The sequence below is a fragment of the Papio anubis genome, chromosome 8 (assembly GCF_008728515.1).
Source record: "Papio anubis isolate 15944 chromosome 8, Panubis1.0, whole genome shotgun sequence".
Classification (NCBI taxonomy): Eukaryota; Metazoa; Chordata; class Mammalia; order Primates; family Cercopithecidae; genus Papio; species Papio anubis.
This window is the reverse complement of record NC_044983.1, coordinates 104,632,964-104,650,745: the sequence shown is the minus strand read 5'-3', so window position 1 is coordinate 104,650,745 and position 17,782 is coordinate 104,632,964. Positions and strand designations below refer to the sequence as shown.

The window sequence follows — 17,782 nt, the reverse complement described above, 5'->3', positions numbered from 1 at the left end:
TCCAGTATGTTTTCTTTGCTAAGATTATTGATTTTGTATTGAAGGGTCCCGTGCCCATCATTTTGAGACGAGTCTTGCTCTGTCGCCAGGCTGGAGTGCAGTGGGCGCAATCTCGCTCACTGCAAGCCCGGGCCCGGTTCACGCCCATTCTCCCCTGCCTCAGCCTCCCCGGAAGAAGCTGGGACTACAGGCGCTCAGCTTCACTGTGCCCGCTAATTCTTTTTTCTATTTTAGTAGAGACGGGTTTCACTCATGGTCTCGATCTCCTGACCTTTGTGATCCGGCTCACTGGCCTCCCAAAGTTGGGAATACAGGCGTGAGCCACCAGCGCTCGCCCCCATCATTTTCAATGCTTTATCTCCAGGGTTGGAGCATACCTGGTTAGTAGGAGATAAATTTGTCTTACAGATTAAACAACTTTATGAAGACATAATTGACAATAAACTACAAATTTAAAGTGTACAACTTAACAAGTTGTGATACATGTATACACCCGTGAAATCATCACCACAATCAAGATACTAAATTTAGCTGTCATCTCCAAAGTTTCCTCGTGCTCTTCTGTAAACATCTCTCTGCTCCTTCTGCATTCTAGGTTGACAGTTTTTCTTTCAGTGCTTTAAAGTTAATAGCCTCAGTCTTCTTGCTTGTATTGTTTCTGATGAGAAATCTCACATTACCCTATCTTTGTTGCTGTATACATAACATGCCTGTTTTCTTCTGTTTTAAGATTTTTCTCTTTTACATTGGTTTTTAGCAGTTTGGTAATATTGTGCCCAGCTGTGGTTTTCTTTATGATTCTTACATTTGGGGTTTGTTGGGCTATAAACCGTGAACATATAGTTTTTGTCAAGATCAATGGTAATATTTTGGCCATTATTTCTTCCAATTTTTTTCCCCCTGTTCTCTCCTTTGAAGACTCCAGTTACACATTTTTAGATCACAGAAGTTGGCCTCAGCTCATGAATGCCCGTTTCATTTTTTCTTTATACTTTTTTTCTGTTTTATTGCCAATAATTTCCATTTTCATGCCTTTAGTTTAGTTTATCTTTTTTTTTTTTAAACAATATTAATCTCTTGTTAATCCCATCTGGTATATTTTTCATCGTGGACATTGCAATATTCACATCTAGAAGTTTGACTTAAATCTTTTGCATCTTTTTTGCTTCTACTTATTTATTTTGAACATACATGGAGTACACTTGGCAGTAATTGTTTTTACATCTTGTTCTGTGAATTGTAGCTTCCATGTCAGTTTTATATTGGCTTCTATTGATTGGTAATTCTCTTCATTATGGATTTCGTTTTCTTTCCTCTTTGCATACCTGGTAATGTTTGATTGGATGCCAGACATTGTGAATTTTACCTTGTTAGATGCAGGTTATTTTTGTACTTTTATAATGTTCTTGAGATTTTTTTTTCTGGGATGTACTTGAGTTACTTGGAAACAGATTAATTCCATTGGCTCTTGCTGTTATGATTTGTTAGTCCGGTCAGGCGCAGTGCTCAGTCTAGAGTTATTTCCCACTACCGAGGCAAGACTTTCCTGTGTACAGAAATTAAGGGTTTTCTCCATTCTGCTTATTGGGAACAGTTATGGTTCCTAGCCTTGTGTGAGTGCCCAGGATTTCTCATCAACCCTTTCAGATGGTTCTTTCTCTAGCCTGGGGTAGTCGCCTCAAACACATGCCATTAGTACTCTTGAGTACTTGAGGCAGACTCTCAGATCTCTGGGCTTCTCTCTGCATCTGTCTTTTCTCTGCTACACTGTCTCATGAACTATAGCTGCCTTGATCTCCCCAGGCAGCCCAGTTTCTTCAGCTCAGGGAGGTTGAAATCAACTCTACATACAAGTACTCTGTCCTTTTTCTTTCTTCAGAGAAGTGGGAGGAAAAGCTAGTGAAGATTTACACTACAGTTAAAGGGAGGGAAAAGCCATGTAACCATTGTATTTATGTAAGGTTGACTATACATCACTTTCCCTTCTTTGTGCTGTGGTCTCGAAACTCCTCAAGGCAGTAAACTAGGTTGGTGGTAGGGCTAACCTCCTAAGTCTCCGTTGTTCTTGATGTCTTATGTCTTGAAAACTGTTGTTTCATTTAACTTTCTCTGGTTTATTTCATCTTATTGGATGTTTCTGGTGGAAAGATAAATCTGGTTCCTATTCTTCCATCTTGGCTGCGAACAAAAGTTGTTCAATATATATTTTTAAGTGAAAAAAGGATTTCTGTAGAATGATAGAGCTAGAAACGATTGAAAAGGGCTAATGAAGATAGTGAGAAAATGGATGTGTAGACGGCCTTTTAAAGAACTTCTAGAAGAACAGGGTAGGGGAGAGCTCTGCTTTAGTGGCCAGGCAGAGAAAAGGAAGCCTTTTTTATTTGTTTATTTTGCGAGTGGGGAAGTTTCAGCATATGTAAGTGGAAGGGAAACACCAGTGGAGACGAGGTAACTTCTGGCAGGAGGAAATTGAATCATAAACACCTGTGTGGGAATTAGCCTTGGATGGGAGAAAAGGAACAGGGAAATCAATGCTTAATCTTATGTGCCATGCATTGATAGTAAATGCCTTGCATATTTCAATTGAAGCTTGTCGATGCTCTTGTACAATTAGTATTACTAGCCTTTATTATAGATAAGGAAATGGGCAATAAGATGAGCTAACTTAACCAAGCTGTTCATCAGTGGCAAAGCTGACCCTAAAGCTCATGCTTTTTCTAATGATCTTTGTGGTCACTCTGGCCTTTTTCTTTCTTCAGAGCAGGGGGAAGAAAAGCTGGTGAAGATTTGCACTACAGTTAGAGTAAAGGGAGGGAAAAGCCACGTAACCATTGTATTTATGTAGAGTTGACTATAAAACTCCTCTCTACCTTTATGGAGGAAAAGATGGGGAAGATAGCCACATGAATGTGTTACCAGAGAAGTAGTGCATAAAATAATTTTATGGGAGCAGTGCTGTTAACTCTGGTCCTCCCGTGTTCTTTAAGTCTCGCTTTAAAATTTGTGGACTTGTACTTTTACTTTTTTACACCTTCATAAACAAATAGCAAGCTCAGTAACTAGGTGAAAAGAAGACTTATTGAATTGATTCTAGAAGATAAGTGGTCCACGAAGTGACCTTTGTAAGTTAATGTTCTTTGCCTCTCTCTCCTCCCTTTTTAAAAATTATTGTACTTTGCCTATGTAAATATTAGACTGCATCATATTTAATTGGTGTCAGAGAGTTAAATATCGGCAGTATCATGTGGTTCGAGTAATAGAGTATTTTGAGAAGCCAAGAAACAGTAATGAATATCATTGTTAGCACCATTAGTGCAGGAGACAGGTCTGTTTTATTCAGGAGATAGGTCTATTTTATTCACCTGTGTGTGCCCAATGCCAACCACAATGCCTGGTACATGTAGTAGATAGTCAATAAATAATTTATGAATGAAAAACTATAGGTCTTTGAGGTCCCATGAGACTTTGTGGTTTTCATGTGAAAAACTAGGTTTTGAGGTTCGGTAAGGATTTGGGCAAATGTTAAGGGAGACTCTCTTCTTGTGAGGCCTTAAGTTCTTTTTAGAAGACTAATCCATATTGGATTTTTCAGCAAAGCTCTTTTATTTTCAGTGCAAGATATCATTAAATAATAAAAATATTTACTACACTGGCTTCTCTGTAAAAAGTTCCTCTTCTTCAACCCTTACAAAGATCTATGCAGAGATGAAAGCCTTGCTGCGCCCTACTTCTTTTTTTTGGGAGAACTCTGCAAAAGAGCTCTGCCAGTAGCTAAGAACTGTCACATTCTGGAGACTGCTTTTCTACTTTCAGTTGCTCTGCGTCCAACTTTTATAAACAAGATAATTGATGTGGTCATCATCATGTGATAACTTTTCCTTTCTCATTTGGGACCGGAGAGGTGTCCTTTTTCTGTGCCCTACAGGGGTTTTATAAAATAGCATGTAATGTGGCCTAGACTCACATCTGTGTCTCAATAACTTATATAAATTATCTTGTTGGAATGAAACAATCATGAAGTGTTGTAATAAGACAGATGTTTAAGAAGCCTCCAGGTGGTTCAGGATTGCCTAGAGGTCTTTGCACAGATATGAAGAAAATGTATTTGTTGTATCATTGTCTAATATTACTGCTTCAGGCCCTTTTGTTACCATGCACATTTCCTGCAGTATCTAGTTTCATCCACACAGTGGTGCTAGAAAACCAAGAAATGATGATTGTTTTCCTCCTAATCAGTAGAATACATATTTCTAACTGTTCCTTGTAAATAAGTTGTGTTATATGTTTCCTCAACCTCTATCAAATCTATCATAATTAGGATTTTTACCTGTGAAATGTTTCCGTCATCTCTCAACCAGATTGCAGTAGCTTTCTAGTGGATCTTCCTGGATTTACCCTGCTTATTCCAATTTGTTTTCCATATTATAGTTATAAGTACTTCTTTATAAACTCAAATCTGAACTTTACTCTTGTGCTTAAAAACCATTAATGAATTCTTTTAAATGGAATTTGTCAACAAAAATAAATACAGGCCGTTCATAATCCAGTTCTTGCCGAGTTTTCGTTTATTGCAACGTTTCCTGTACAAGTGCCCTTGTTGCTCCGCATTTCAGCCAGTGTGGCCTTCTTTGAGCAGTGTGGACTTCTTTGTGTTCTTTGAACCCAAGTTTTTCTTCCTACTTTTTACAGATTTTCCTTCTGTCTGGAATAAGTAGAGTTGTGGGTGTGCATGTATATACATGTATTTTTTATTTTAAAAATATATTAAATTGATACATAATTATGGGATTTTGTGTTATATTTTGATACATGCATACAGTGTGTAATGATCAAATCAGTATTTAGGGTGTTCATCACCTTCAGTATTTACCATTTCTTTGTGTTGGGGACATTTGAAATCTTCTAGCTATTTTGGTACTCGCTGTTTTGAAATATACAATATATTGCTGTTAACCGTAGTCACCCAACTGAACTGTCAAACGTGAGAACTTAATCCTTTTAATTGTATGTTTGTAGCCATTAAGCAACCTCCCTTCATCCCGCCACCCCTATCTTTCCCAATCTCTGGTAACTATCTTTCTACTCTCCCCGTCCATGAAATCCACTTTTTTAGCTGCATGTATGATGCCTTTCTGTACCTGGTTTATTTTATTTATTTATTTATTTATTTTTGAGATGAAGTCTCGCTGTGTCCCAGGCTGGAGTGCAGCGGCGTGATCTCGGCTCAGTGCAATCTCTGCCTCCTGGGTTCAAGCGATTCTCATGCCTCACCCTCCCCAGTAGTTGGAATTACAGGCATGCACTGTCACACCCAGCTAATATGGTTTTCATATTTTAGTAGAGACAGGGTTTCACCATGTTGGCCAGGATGGTCTTGATCTCCTGACCTCGTGATCCACCTGCCTTGGCCTCCCAAAGTGCTGGGATTACAGGCCTGAGCCACGGTACCCGGCCCTGTGCCTGGTTTATTTCGTTTAACTTAATGACTTCCAGTTCTATCTGTGTTGCTGCAAATGACAGAATTTCATTCTTTTTATGGCTGAATGGTATCTCAGTGTGTGTATATACTACATTTTCTTTCTCTCTTCATCCTTTGATGACCACTTAGGTTTCCTCCATGTCTTGGCTTTTGTAAATAGTGGTGAAGTAATCATGAAAGTGCGGATATTCCTTTGTTATACTATCTTTTGTTTTGATAAATATTCATTTGTGGGAGTGCCGATTGTGTTATAGTAGTTACAGTTTTAGTTTTTTGAGAAATCTCTTTACTGTTTTCCATAATGGCTGTACTAATTTATATTCCCACTGACAGATTATGCGTTCCCTTTTCTCTGTGTCCTTGCCAGCATTTGTTACTTTTTTTTTGTATTTTTTTGAAAATAGCCATTCTAACTAGAGGAAGATGATATCTCATTGTGATTGCGATTTGCATTTCCTCAATAATTAGTGATGTTGAGCATTTTTGCATATACCCGTTGGCTATATATATATATTCTTTTGAGAAATGTCTATTAAGATTTTTGCCCTCTTTATACTGGGATTTTTTTTTTTTTTTTTTGCTTCAACAGCAAAAAAAGTTTTTCATTCCTTATGACTGAATAATTTGCAAATATTTTCTCCCATTCTATAGGTTGTCTCTTCACTAGGTTGTTTGTTTCTTTTGCTGTGCGAAGGTTTTTGTTTTGTTTTATTTTTTGGTTAAGTATAATCCCATTTGTCTTTTTGTTTTTCTTGCCTGTGCTTTTGAGGTCTTAACCATAAAATTTTTGCATAGACCTATATCCTGAAGCATTTCTTCTCTGTTTTCTTTTGGTATTTTTATAGTTTTTGAGTTGATTTTTGCATATGGTGAGATTTTATTTTTATTTTAATTTTATTCTTCTGCTATGGATATCCAGTTTTCACACCATTTATTGAAGAAGGTATCCGTTTCCCAGTATGTGTTTTCACACCATTTATTGAAGAAGGTATCCTTTTCCTAGTGTGTGTTCTTTGCACCTTTGTCAAAAATCAGTTGGCTATAAGTACATGGATTTATTTCTGAATTCTCTATTCTGTTCCAGTGACCTGTATGTTTGTTTTTATACCAGCACTATGCTGTTTTGGTTATTATTGCTTTGTAGTATATTTTGAAATCAGTTAGTATGATGCCTCTAAATTTGTTCTTTTTGCTCAGTATTACCTTGGCTATTTGGGGTCTTTTGTGGTTCCATACAAATTTTAGGATTGCTTTTTTCCTTCCTGTGAAGAATGTTACTGGTATTTTGATAGGGATTGCATTGAATGTATAGATTGCTTCGAGTGATATGGTTATTTTAACAATACTAATTTTTCTGATCCATAAGCATGAGATGTCTATTTGTGTCCTTTTCAATTTCTTTCATCAATGTTTTGTAGTTTTCTTATAGAAGTCTTTTACCTTCTTGGTTAAAATACTTTTCCTTAAGTTAATGCTTTCTTATCTTTTATATCTTGGGTCAAACCTTGGAAAGCTTTCATTAATCTCCCCAAGTAGAACTCTTACATTATGTGTTCTCATGTTACCCAGTGATTATTCTTTATCACAATTTAACTATATAAAATTTATTTCATAAAAAATGTATACAATTTATATGATTATTTGACTAATGCCCATTTCCTCACTGTATCATAAGTGCTAATTGGCAAGATTCCATTCTTGGCTCATCACTGTGTCATCGATGCCTATTGAAATTTTATTTATTTATTTTTAAATTTTTGTTAGTTGCTGTATAAATGAATATAAGTCAGGCAGGACTCAAAGTGGTATTGGAAGTAGGAACCGGTGAGCATTTGGGGGAAGAAGAAAACAGTTGCAATCAGAATACAGTAAAATGAGTTTTATATTAGGGAAGAAGAAAACAGTTGTAATCAGAATACAGTAAAATGAGTTTTATATTAGGGTAGGATATTGGCCCAGCATAATCCATTTATATGTTTCCTGTTGGGGCAGAAATTAAATCCAGATCAGGAGCAGTTCTGAGCCATAAAAGTTTCCGTCTTCATGAAAGGGCAGGAGGAGTAGGAGGAAGAGATCACATTTGCTAGATTTAAACTTAGGGAAGCAGCTAATGCTTAAGTGAAGAAATCCCTGTTCTCTAAGCAGGAGATCTTGTATCTAGTCCAACTGTGATACTGTTTTGCTCTGTACCCTTGGAAAAGATGTAGTATAACGTTGGAGAAGTCATTATTTGTGTTTACATTTATTTATATAACTGTATAATGAGATTTTAAGTTAATTTCTTAAGTTGTATTAAAATGAATAAGATAATAGTATATAAAAACATTTTTAAAGTATATAAACATTTCATAAATTGGGCTTAACATTTTCCTGGAAATGGGAGATTCTTCATTTTAGAATTTCTATTCTTTTTATTCATAATTATTAGAGGTGCCCAAAAGAGGGTCATGACATAAAATGCCCTACTTCCTGTGGCCACTGTATTGTAAGTCTTGTAAGGACATGGGACCGTATCAGTTTTACTTACTGTTTATTCTCTGTACACAGTACCCAGAAATTATCTTTGAAAGAATCATATACTGAATTGTCCTGAAGACCTTTGTGACTGGCATTCTGTGGTTTCTTTGCCTGGGCATTCTACAGAAAGAAACTATCTGAGGCAAAACTCTTGATGTTTACGTTTGCTTTCCTTGTATTTCAGCTGTGGCAGAGGTAAAACTTCGAGATGATCAATATACACTGGAACACATGCATGCTTTTGGAATGTATAATTACCTGCACTGTGATTCATGGTATCAAGACAGTGTCTACTATATTGATACCCTTGGAAGAATTATGAATTTAACAGTAATGCTGGTAAGAGAAACATGTATGTAATAATAAATCTATGTATTAATATCAAGCAAATTTGATAATTAAGTTTCCCTTTTGAATCTAATATCCAGAGAAGTGAGGTGCACATACTTGTAGTATATGGAATCCTATCTATGTAATACTCCATTTCTTATTTCAATTTTAATTTTTCTCTTTGATCTTGTTATTTACACTTACCTCCACTCTCACCATTGGGCAACAACTCTCATGTATTTTATATATTGTTAATACTGATGTAACTGTTCATGTCTCCTTTTCCTATGTGAGGGATTGTCCCCAACTATAATGGTGAATTTGCTTTTGTTTTAGTTTTTACTTTATGTTTTTTTAACTATCTTAATTTGTACAAACATTTAGGATTGTTTCGTTTATACTGAATTGATTCTTTTAGCATTATAAAGTATCTCTGTTTATCTCTAGGTTCTGTGAATAATTTTTGTCTTGAAATCTTCTTTGGTATTAATACAGTTAATTCTGGCTTTTTGTAAATTAGTATTTTTCTTCTGTCCTTTTTCTATTTATCAGTGCTCTTTTAAAGTATGTGTCATAAAGAGCATTTGGTTGGCTCTTATTTTTTCCATATGACAATCTCTCTCTTAATTGGAGGGCTTACATTTATACTTAATTTAATCTAGTTCCTGATATTCTTGGGTTGATATTACCATCTTGCTCTTCTCATTATGCCCTGTTTGTTCTTTGTTCCTTGGTGTCTCTGTTCCTACTTTTTTGCGGGAGGAATTAATCACAGTTTTTCTTTTTTAAAAAATGTCTTTAGAACTCGATTTAATTTCCTCCTTTGGCTTTTTATTTAAACCAGTTTGTATTATTTTTTAAATGGTTGATACAGTGTTTTCCTTGACTTACCACAGTCTGCCTCTAATTAGTATTCTTTTACTTTAAAAACAATGTGAAAACCTTACAACAATATAATTCCTTTCGCTTACGCTCTCACTGTTTGAGCTAATTTTATCGTATGTTTTACACCTTTGTATGTTGGAAACTCCACAATACATTGTTAATATATTTGCTTCAAACAGCCAGTAATCTGTTAATAGCTTCCCAAGTACTGTGTTCCGTCTAGCCCTCCTGTGCATTGCATCTACAGAGTAGTCTATCTAATTTGCGTGTTTATTACTATCACTTGCTGAAATTCTTTTAATATTTCCTTCATGGCAAAATCCATGTTTTTAATATGTAATTTAAAAATAGGCAATGTGTTCATGTAATTTAAAAAACAAAAAAGTTTTAAAAGGTATTTAGCGGAGCCTCCTTGATCCCATCTTTTATCTATCCTGTCTCCAGTGTCCATTATATCCCCTGCAATTTCTTTACAGGTTTTGTGTGTCTTTCAAGAGGTGGTAGGTTGTTTGTTGTTGTTTTTTGCAAGTATAAACACAAAATGATATATATGCTTAAAATAAACTTTTCATCTTCGCATGTACGTTTATATGCCAAGTTTTCTCCAACCTTGCCTTACAGCACTTTGTATACTGCATTCTAGCCATACTAAACTCTTGCAATTCCTGAGACATGCGCTGTATCCTATTTCTTCTGGTCCTTTTCTCATCGATTAACTATCTGGAGCATACTTTTAATTCAGTGTCAGTCTGCTTTGCAATCTTTACTTAAGTCCCAGGTAACCATTTTGTCATCTAGCATGCTTGCCCTGACATCTTACCTCTATTCCCCCAGGAATATTCACACCATTGGCTCTCAAATCTACATGTGCTATGAATTTCATCTGGTCTAGAGGTTGATACGCTTTTTTGCACAAGGCAAGCTAATTTAGGCTTTGTGGGCCAAACAGTCTCTTGTTGCTCGCTTTTGCTGTTGTAGTGTGAAATCAGCCATAGATGTTTATACGCAAATGAATGTGGCCATGTTCCAATTAACTAACCTTTATTAACAAAAACAAAATGGGCAGGAATTGGCTTGTGGACTGTAGTTTACCAACCCCTGGACGAGGCCATGGGTTCTAGCACCCAGCAGAAGACTTGATCAATATATTTGTTGAATGGATAATAGCTGTGTAAAGTTCGTTATTACTGTTGGGAGTTGGCTTTGCATTCTGAATAGGATCTTCTTCCTGTTACTTCTAATCCAAGTATTTGTATGAGTTCTGTATTGGCAATGCAGTGTTTATCTCAAAATGTTCGGAAAGGAGTTAGACATTTCCTGGTAATGATAAATATTTTCCTCCAGGTGATTCCTAAAACAGATAGTATAAAATTCTGATTGTTTCTTGTTGGATCAGAGGAGATGCAGTCTGGCCTCTTACTCTCTTAGGTATTAGTTACTTTTTCTTGCTAGCCCCATGTTCTACCAAGAATTACTATCTAGGCCTAATGTGTATAAGCCAACTAAAGTGATAGGACATGCATTTTATGAGTGGCTATGCTCTGATCTCTGTGATCAAATAGATTTTAATGATCAAATAGATTTTGATGTAGAGTTCTGTGTGTATGTGCATGAAAGTTTTTCCTTAATCCTTTTTGTGTTGATGAATAGGGCATTTGTTCATAGCATTTGCTGTACCATAAAGTTTGCCGATAACATTTATTCTACCAATTTTCTGACTCAGGAAGTCGGATGACATTATGGTAGATCTGAAAGTGTTAATTTTTGTAGTACCATCCATATTCATAATTTATTTTACTTTTCTATAGGTATCTTGTGGCACATGTGATGTAGCTCTAATACTTATTGTTAGGGAGGTAGGGTAGTTAGTTGAAAAGGAAGTAGACATTTAAGACAGACTTACCAAATGAGTTCATTTTAACATGTTTATTGAAAATCTGCTCTGTGTAGGACACTAATGTATAGGTTGGTGCAAAAATAATAGTTTTGCCATTACTTTTAATATGTTCAAGTACTTATATGTATAATTATACATATAAGTTCAGGTAACTTGTATGTAATACTTTTTAGGTGCTAATATGAGTGTACAGGTAACTATTACATGGTAATATGTAGCTGACAAAAAGGGTACAGCAGTCTCCATATATCCTTGGCTTCAGTTTCCTAGTAGAAAATAAGCATAATGATAAGGTTTTTTAGAAGTTAAAGCAAGATGTGTGAAAATGCTTTGAAAAGTGGAAGGCATTATGCAAATATGAAGAGGTATTACTGGCATATGCCTTGGGGTATCATTTTATGGGAGACAAACACTGGCTGGGTTTTTTGCACATATTCCTTCTTTGAGAGCAGTAGAACTGTATGATAAGAATAAATAATAATGTCAGGTAACTTTTATTGAGTAGAGATTATTACATATCAGGAACAATTCTAAACACTTTACACATACTGTTTAATCCACAGAACCGTGGATCCTGTGGATCCTATCTCATAGAATAATATCCTCATATTATCCTGATATACAAGATACTATTATTATCTTATAGTTGAGGAAACTGAGGCATAGGGATATTTCTAATAGTCTGGATTTAAACTCATTGATTCCAGAATGCCACAGTGCTCTACCAGTTCTCCTTATTTCTTGTTAATAGAGACAGATATTATGTGTTAATAGACCCAGAGTTTCACCATGTTGCCCAGGCTGGTTTTGAACCTCTAGGTTCTACAGAGCCTGCCTCAGTCTCCCAAAGTGCTGGAGGATTACAGGCATGAGCAACAGCTCCTGGCCTCTGTTACCATTTTCAGTGCTAGTTCTCTAATCACCTGTTCAGTTTTTTGTGCAGTAATGGGTTTATTCAAAGTGTGTTTCTAGGGTAATTTTGTAATATGTATTTTATAGTTTATTATTTTATCAAGCACCTCAGACGGTTTTGCTTGTGGTTCAGGGATGACCAGGTATTAAGAAATTCTGTACCTGGGATACAGAAGAATACTGCACTTATTTCTTATTATTTTTCTCATCAGCACAAATGAAATCAACCTACTCTTGAGTTTCTGTCAGGTGCAGGCCTGTAGAGAATGTTGACCACTGCCTAGACTATTGTCTTATAGCAGGAAACAGCTCTTCCAATATCCATTTTATTGTTTAATACATTGTTTTGTTTTCTTTTATTTTCATCAAAGGCACACATGCACAAATCCTAGACAGGCTCCTTTTCTGTGACTGATGTACAAATGACCACCTTAGTTAAACCTGAACTGTTGTAGTCAAAGTGAATGCTGTGGGACCCAAGACTTGAAAACCATGAGTTGCTTGGTCTTCGGACTGTCTGGAGCCAGCAGGTGGCAGCAGGTCTACATACTGGTTTATAAAGACAGAATACACTACTTACAAGAAAATTTAACTTGTAGGTTTACAGTCGTTAATTTTAGAGAATGTCCCTTGGGAGGAAGTGTGCCAAGGAAGTAGAAAAGGCCTTGGGAAAGCAAAAAAGTGTTTAAAATTTGGTTTTTAAATATATCATTATTTTATGTGATATTATGGCTCATTTTAAAGTAATGTGTTTCGTTTCTTAATATTTAGGAAATTATGTCATAATTCGTTTTCTGTTTAACTGAAAAGCTAATTTGTTTCTGCTACTAAAAGAGTGTCATCTTATATTGCCTCTTTAATTTGTACTTAAAGGTCTAAGGGACAGTTACTGGATTTCATTTGTAAGAATATACGTGGTGACAGAGCCAGACTCCGTCTCAAAAAAAAAAAAAAAAAAAAGAATATACGTGTGAGGCTACATCTTGGAGTGACAGGTTACAACCATTTGTTAGAGGAACTCAGTCGTATGTCAGTATGTTCATCTCTAGGCCTGAATGTCAGCTTGTTTTCACAGTTGAGTTAATTATTATGGGACCGCTTACTTATCTGTGTAGAGACAAAGGCAAAGTGTCCCCTTTATTCTTAGAAGGTTTGCTGAAAATCTCTTGACAAAAGGCAGATTAATATGAGAAAAAGGCATATAAATATATTTTAACATGTGTACATGGCGGAATCCAGGAAAATGACTACCCTGTAATCCAGTGGGGTACAAATACTTACATACCATTATTCATACCCTTCTTGTGCTTGATCAGTAGGGGACGTGGGGGAAATGCGGGATAGCAAATGATTTTTAGGAAGAAATGAATGAATGGGCCTAATGATCAGATGATGATTAGTTAATACTTTTCTTTGGAAATTGAATGGGATGGAGAGCAGACAATGGTTTGTGACTAAGTTCATCTGAGCTGTAGGTGGGGTGTTTAATTTTCAGCCTCTTCCTCTGTGATAGAAGTTTTAATCTTCTCTGGTTAATGAAATTTCAGGGAAAGCAATTGTGTTTCTCTTTGGCAGGTCCAGTTTATAGGTAGATGAAGGAACTTCAGAGAATAACTTCATCCTGTGCTTGGGAGAGACAGGAAGGGAAGGGAGGCCAGAAAGACCTTGAGGCTGCTTCATGTTGAAGTGCCATTATTTCAGAGTAACATTTTCTGAGCTGCAGTACCTGATTAAAGAAAAAATAATAATAAAGAGTGGGGTCAATTCTTAGAATTGTGCATTTAATACAAAAAAAAAGAGAAAAGGAAAAAGGAACTTTTTATATTGTTTCTTCCAAATAAAGTTAATGGTTATTAATGATGAAAAGACTTTCTCCAGAAAAAGATCACTTCCTTTTAAAAGGGCAAAGTTTTAAATGTCATTGTCTCATAATACTAGTAAATGGTATCCCCACTTGCTTATTTCTTTAAACTTGAGTAGCCCTTTCTATAAATCTATATTTATTAGAAAAATACTTTGTTAGTTCAAAGATTCTCTACTTGTAGCTACAACTAAGAGGGCCCCAAAATCTGTTTAAAGATTTTTTTTATAAATATAGTTTATATATTATTTGTTTACAGTGACATTTATATATAATATATGGGCATTATAAATTTTATTTTATATCTATATTGACTCAGGAATCTGCATTAAAAATACTGTGTAGAGGCCTGAAGAAAAACTGAATATAGTAGTTACATTCAAGGTTGGTTTGGGGGGTTGGGGATGGGTATACTAGAAATTGCATTGAGAGCTGAAGTATTAATTTATTTAGAAAATCTTGAGAAGTGGTTTATTCTCAAGCAAATGTGGAGTAGGGGAAAGAAAACCAACTTTTGGAGGAGGTTTTATCAGGATTTTAATCTTGGCCCTGTCATTTTCTAGCAGTGGAGCTCCAGACAAATTATTTAATCTTTTTGAAACTCTCTTCTAAGTGTGGTTAATAATTTTAACTTCATAGAGTTTGGTGATAAATACATGACGTGTTAAAAAGTCAAAGCACTTATTTAATACAATTCTTGTACATTATAGTGATTCAGTAAGTATTCCGTTCATCAGTGAAATTTTAATCCTGCATCAGCTGTGAAATGTTGCCTTAGAATGATTTTCAGTGTTAGCCCTTGAACATGGTTACATTAACTTTTTGTGAGGAAAAAGAAAATGATTATGTGAGACCTGGACATTATAGATGTAAGCCTATAAAGTGTTGTTATGAGGGGCATGTAGTGAAATTGTCAATAGAGGTTATTCAGATATAAGTAAATGCTGTATTTTAGGATTTACAGAAAAAGGTATTTTATTGCTTATAGTCCAGTTAAAGTTAAACTGTACTTTGAAAATTAGATCTAAACAATCAAACATTTAGTTTGCTTTTACTTTAACTGTCATTAATGCAGGTAAAAGAGCCACTATGTGTTTCCTTTTGTGTTTTAATTTAATTTTCACATTTAGATACTCAAGTATCTTAATCATTCTGTTGGATATTGTACCCATTTATCTGATTGATAATTAGACTTCTAGCAACCTCCGTCATGTATAATCACGCATTTTAAAGAAAATGGCTTAAAATGCTCATAATTGTGTATGAAATGAAGAATAGTAATTTAACAAGTTTATCTCAACATTCTTCCCAGTAATGGTTTATTAGATTAAATGCAGTGTGGGGCATGTAGTAGAGACAACTAGAAACTTTACTTTGAAATAACTGTTTTGAGGAAAGCATCCCATTTTATCTTACTAATACCTTTAAAATTATGTCTATCACCCACAAGTTGCTTGGTCTTAAAAAAGTAATGTATTTGAAGCAGAAGGGGAAAATTTTCTCATACTCCTGATCTCCCCAACCACTATACTTCAGTCTTATTTTCCTAATGGTAAACTAGTTCTTAACAGGTCAGCGTGTGTCTGTCTATATTTTGTGCTGTCGTATCATAATGTTTGTTTTGGCATATATGGATTCATATTGTATGTATTCTGCATCTTTTTTAAAAAAAATCAGTATCTAGGAGATCTTTTTATGTCAGTATTATTAATCCGCCTCAGTATATTTAACAGTTACTTGGTATTCTGTAGGGTGGATGTTCCATAGGTAACCATTCCTGCCAGTGCCCTCCAGACAAAGATACCAGGCAAGCATCTGTGGTTGAATGAGTTGGATTTGTTACTTTTGCAGTAAGGGAGAACACATACCATGGGAACCACAGACTGTTCAGTAAAAGGATTTAGAAACAGGATACTGTTATAAGGTTGGTCTTCCCTGTTGGGTGATTTTGGAGGAAGGGTTAAAGGAAGTGAGGCTTTATTCTGGATTGAATACTGTCAGGAAACTGGTTGTTTATGTAATGGATATCTTAGTAAGTCTTATCTAGAAGGAGAGAAGACTAGACTGAGGCTCATACTATAATTAGTAAGGAAGCTGCAGCTGCTTATATTGGCCTGGTCATATTTGTAGCCTTGACAGTGTTTCTGTTGTATCTGTGTTCAGATATCACTGTGAAGTGCTGCTGTTTTTGTCCTGCTCCATCACAGTCATTCAGAGGCCTTATCTGATGTTTACATTTTGTGAAACTATTCCTGTTCAACAGAACACTTGTTAGTGCCAATCCAGCTCATAACAAAACAAAGGCCTGGCTGATACTGCTAGGCCTTTTCCGTAATGTCAGGGGCTGCTTTCTTCTTACCTACTTTATTGATAAACAACTAGGTTGTTTTTCGTAGTTTTTATTGGCACAGTTTTTCCTTTTCGTCATTAAAATAAACATTTTTGTTACATGGATCTTCATGTACATATGCAGGTATTCTTATTGAGTAAATTCCTGTAAGTGGAATCATGTCAAAAGGCATATAAAACATAAAACTTAATAAAAACATAGCAGTACCTCATAGCTTTACGTTATCTCCAAAAAGCCTATAGTTAGTTTTACTCCCACTGACATGGCACTTTAGCCAAGAATAGTCATTACTAGTGTAAGATTGTTTTCTCTGGTCAATGAGGTAATCATATTCTATTAATCCATTATTTTATAATAGTGATTTGGGTTTTTTTTTTTTTTTTTTTTTTTGATGGTGTCTCGCTCTGTTGCCTGGGCTAGAGTGCAGTGCTGCGATTTCAGCTCACTACAAACTCTGTCTCTGGGTTCAAGCAATTCTCCTGCCTCAGCCTCCTGAGTAGCTGGGATTACAGGTGCCTGCCACCACACCTGTCTAATTTTTGTATTTTTAGTAGAGATGGGGTTTCACCATGTTGGCCAGGCTGGTCTTGAACTCCTGCCTCAGGTGATTCACCTGCCTTGGCCCCACAAAATGCTGAGATTATAGGCATGAGCCACCGTGCCTAGCCTACTTCTTTTAAACTGTAGTTTTCCTGTTCAAATATTTTCCCCATGTAACATTTTTTCATTTTTGCTTTTTAATTTTTTTATTTCCCTAGGTTGTTGGGGGAACAACAGATGGTGTTTGGTTACATGAGTAAGTTCTTTAATGGTGATTTGTGAGATTTTGGTTCAGCCATCACCTGAGCAGTATACACTATACCCTATTTGTAGTCCTATTTGTAGTTGAATTTTATCCCTCACCCCTTCCCACTCTTTTCCCAAGTCCTCAAAGTCCATTGTGTCATTCTTATGCTTTTGCATCCTCATAGCTTAGCTCCCACTTATGAGTGAAAACATACAATGTTTGGTTTTCCATTCCTGAGTTACTTCACTTAGAATAATAGTCTCCAGTCTCATCCAGGTAACTGTGAATGCCATTAATTCATTCCTTTTTATGGCTGAGCAGTATTCCGTCATATATATACACCACAGTTTCTTTATCCACTCGTTGATTGATGGGCATTTGGGTTGGTTCCACTTTTTTGGAGTTGCAAATTGTGCTGCTATAAACATGCGTGCGCAAGTATCTTTTTTGTATAATGACTTCTTTTCTTCTGGGTAGATACCCAGTAGTGGGATTGCTGGATCAAACAGAGGTTCTGCTTTTAGTTCTTTAAGGAATCCTTATACTGTTTTCCATAGTGGTTGTACTAGTTTACATTCCCACTAGCAGCACAGAAGTGTTTGCTGTTCACAGCATCCACACCAACATCTACTATTTTTGATATTTTGATTATGGCCATTCTTGCAGGACTAAGGTGGTATCACATTGTAGTTTTGATTTGCATTTCCCTGATTATTAGTGATGTTGAGTGTTTTTTCATATGCTTTTTGGCCATTTGTGTATCT

At 35.7% G+C, this 17,782-nt stretch overlaps 1 protein-coding gene across 2 annotated transcripts in view; it reads left to right on the top strand.

Moving 5' to 3' along the window:
- NUDCD1 (NudC domain containing 1) overlaps window positions 1–17,782 on the top strand; it is a 91,131-nt gene that overhangs the window by 4,349 nt on the left and 69,000 nt on the right. For both annotated transcript variants that reach the window (XM_003903073.4, XM_017962232.3), the window contains exon 2: window positions 8,181–8,335. In XM_003903073.4, the coding sequence (XP_003903122.2) occupies window positions 8,181–8,335 (155 nt within the window). The remainder of the gene's footprint in view (window positions 1–8,180; window positions 8,336–17,782) is intronic.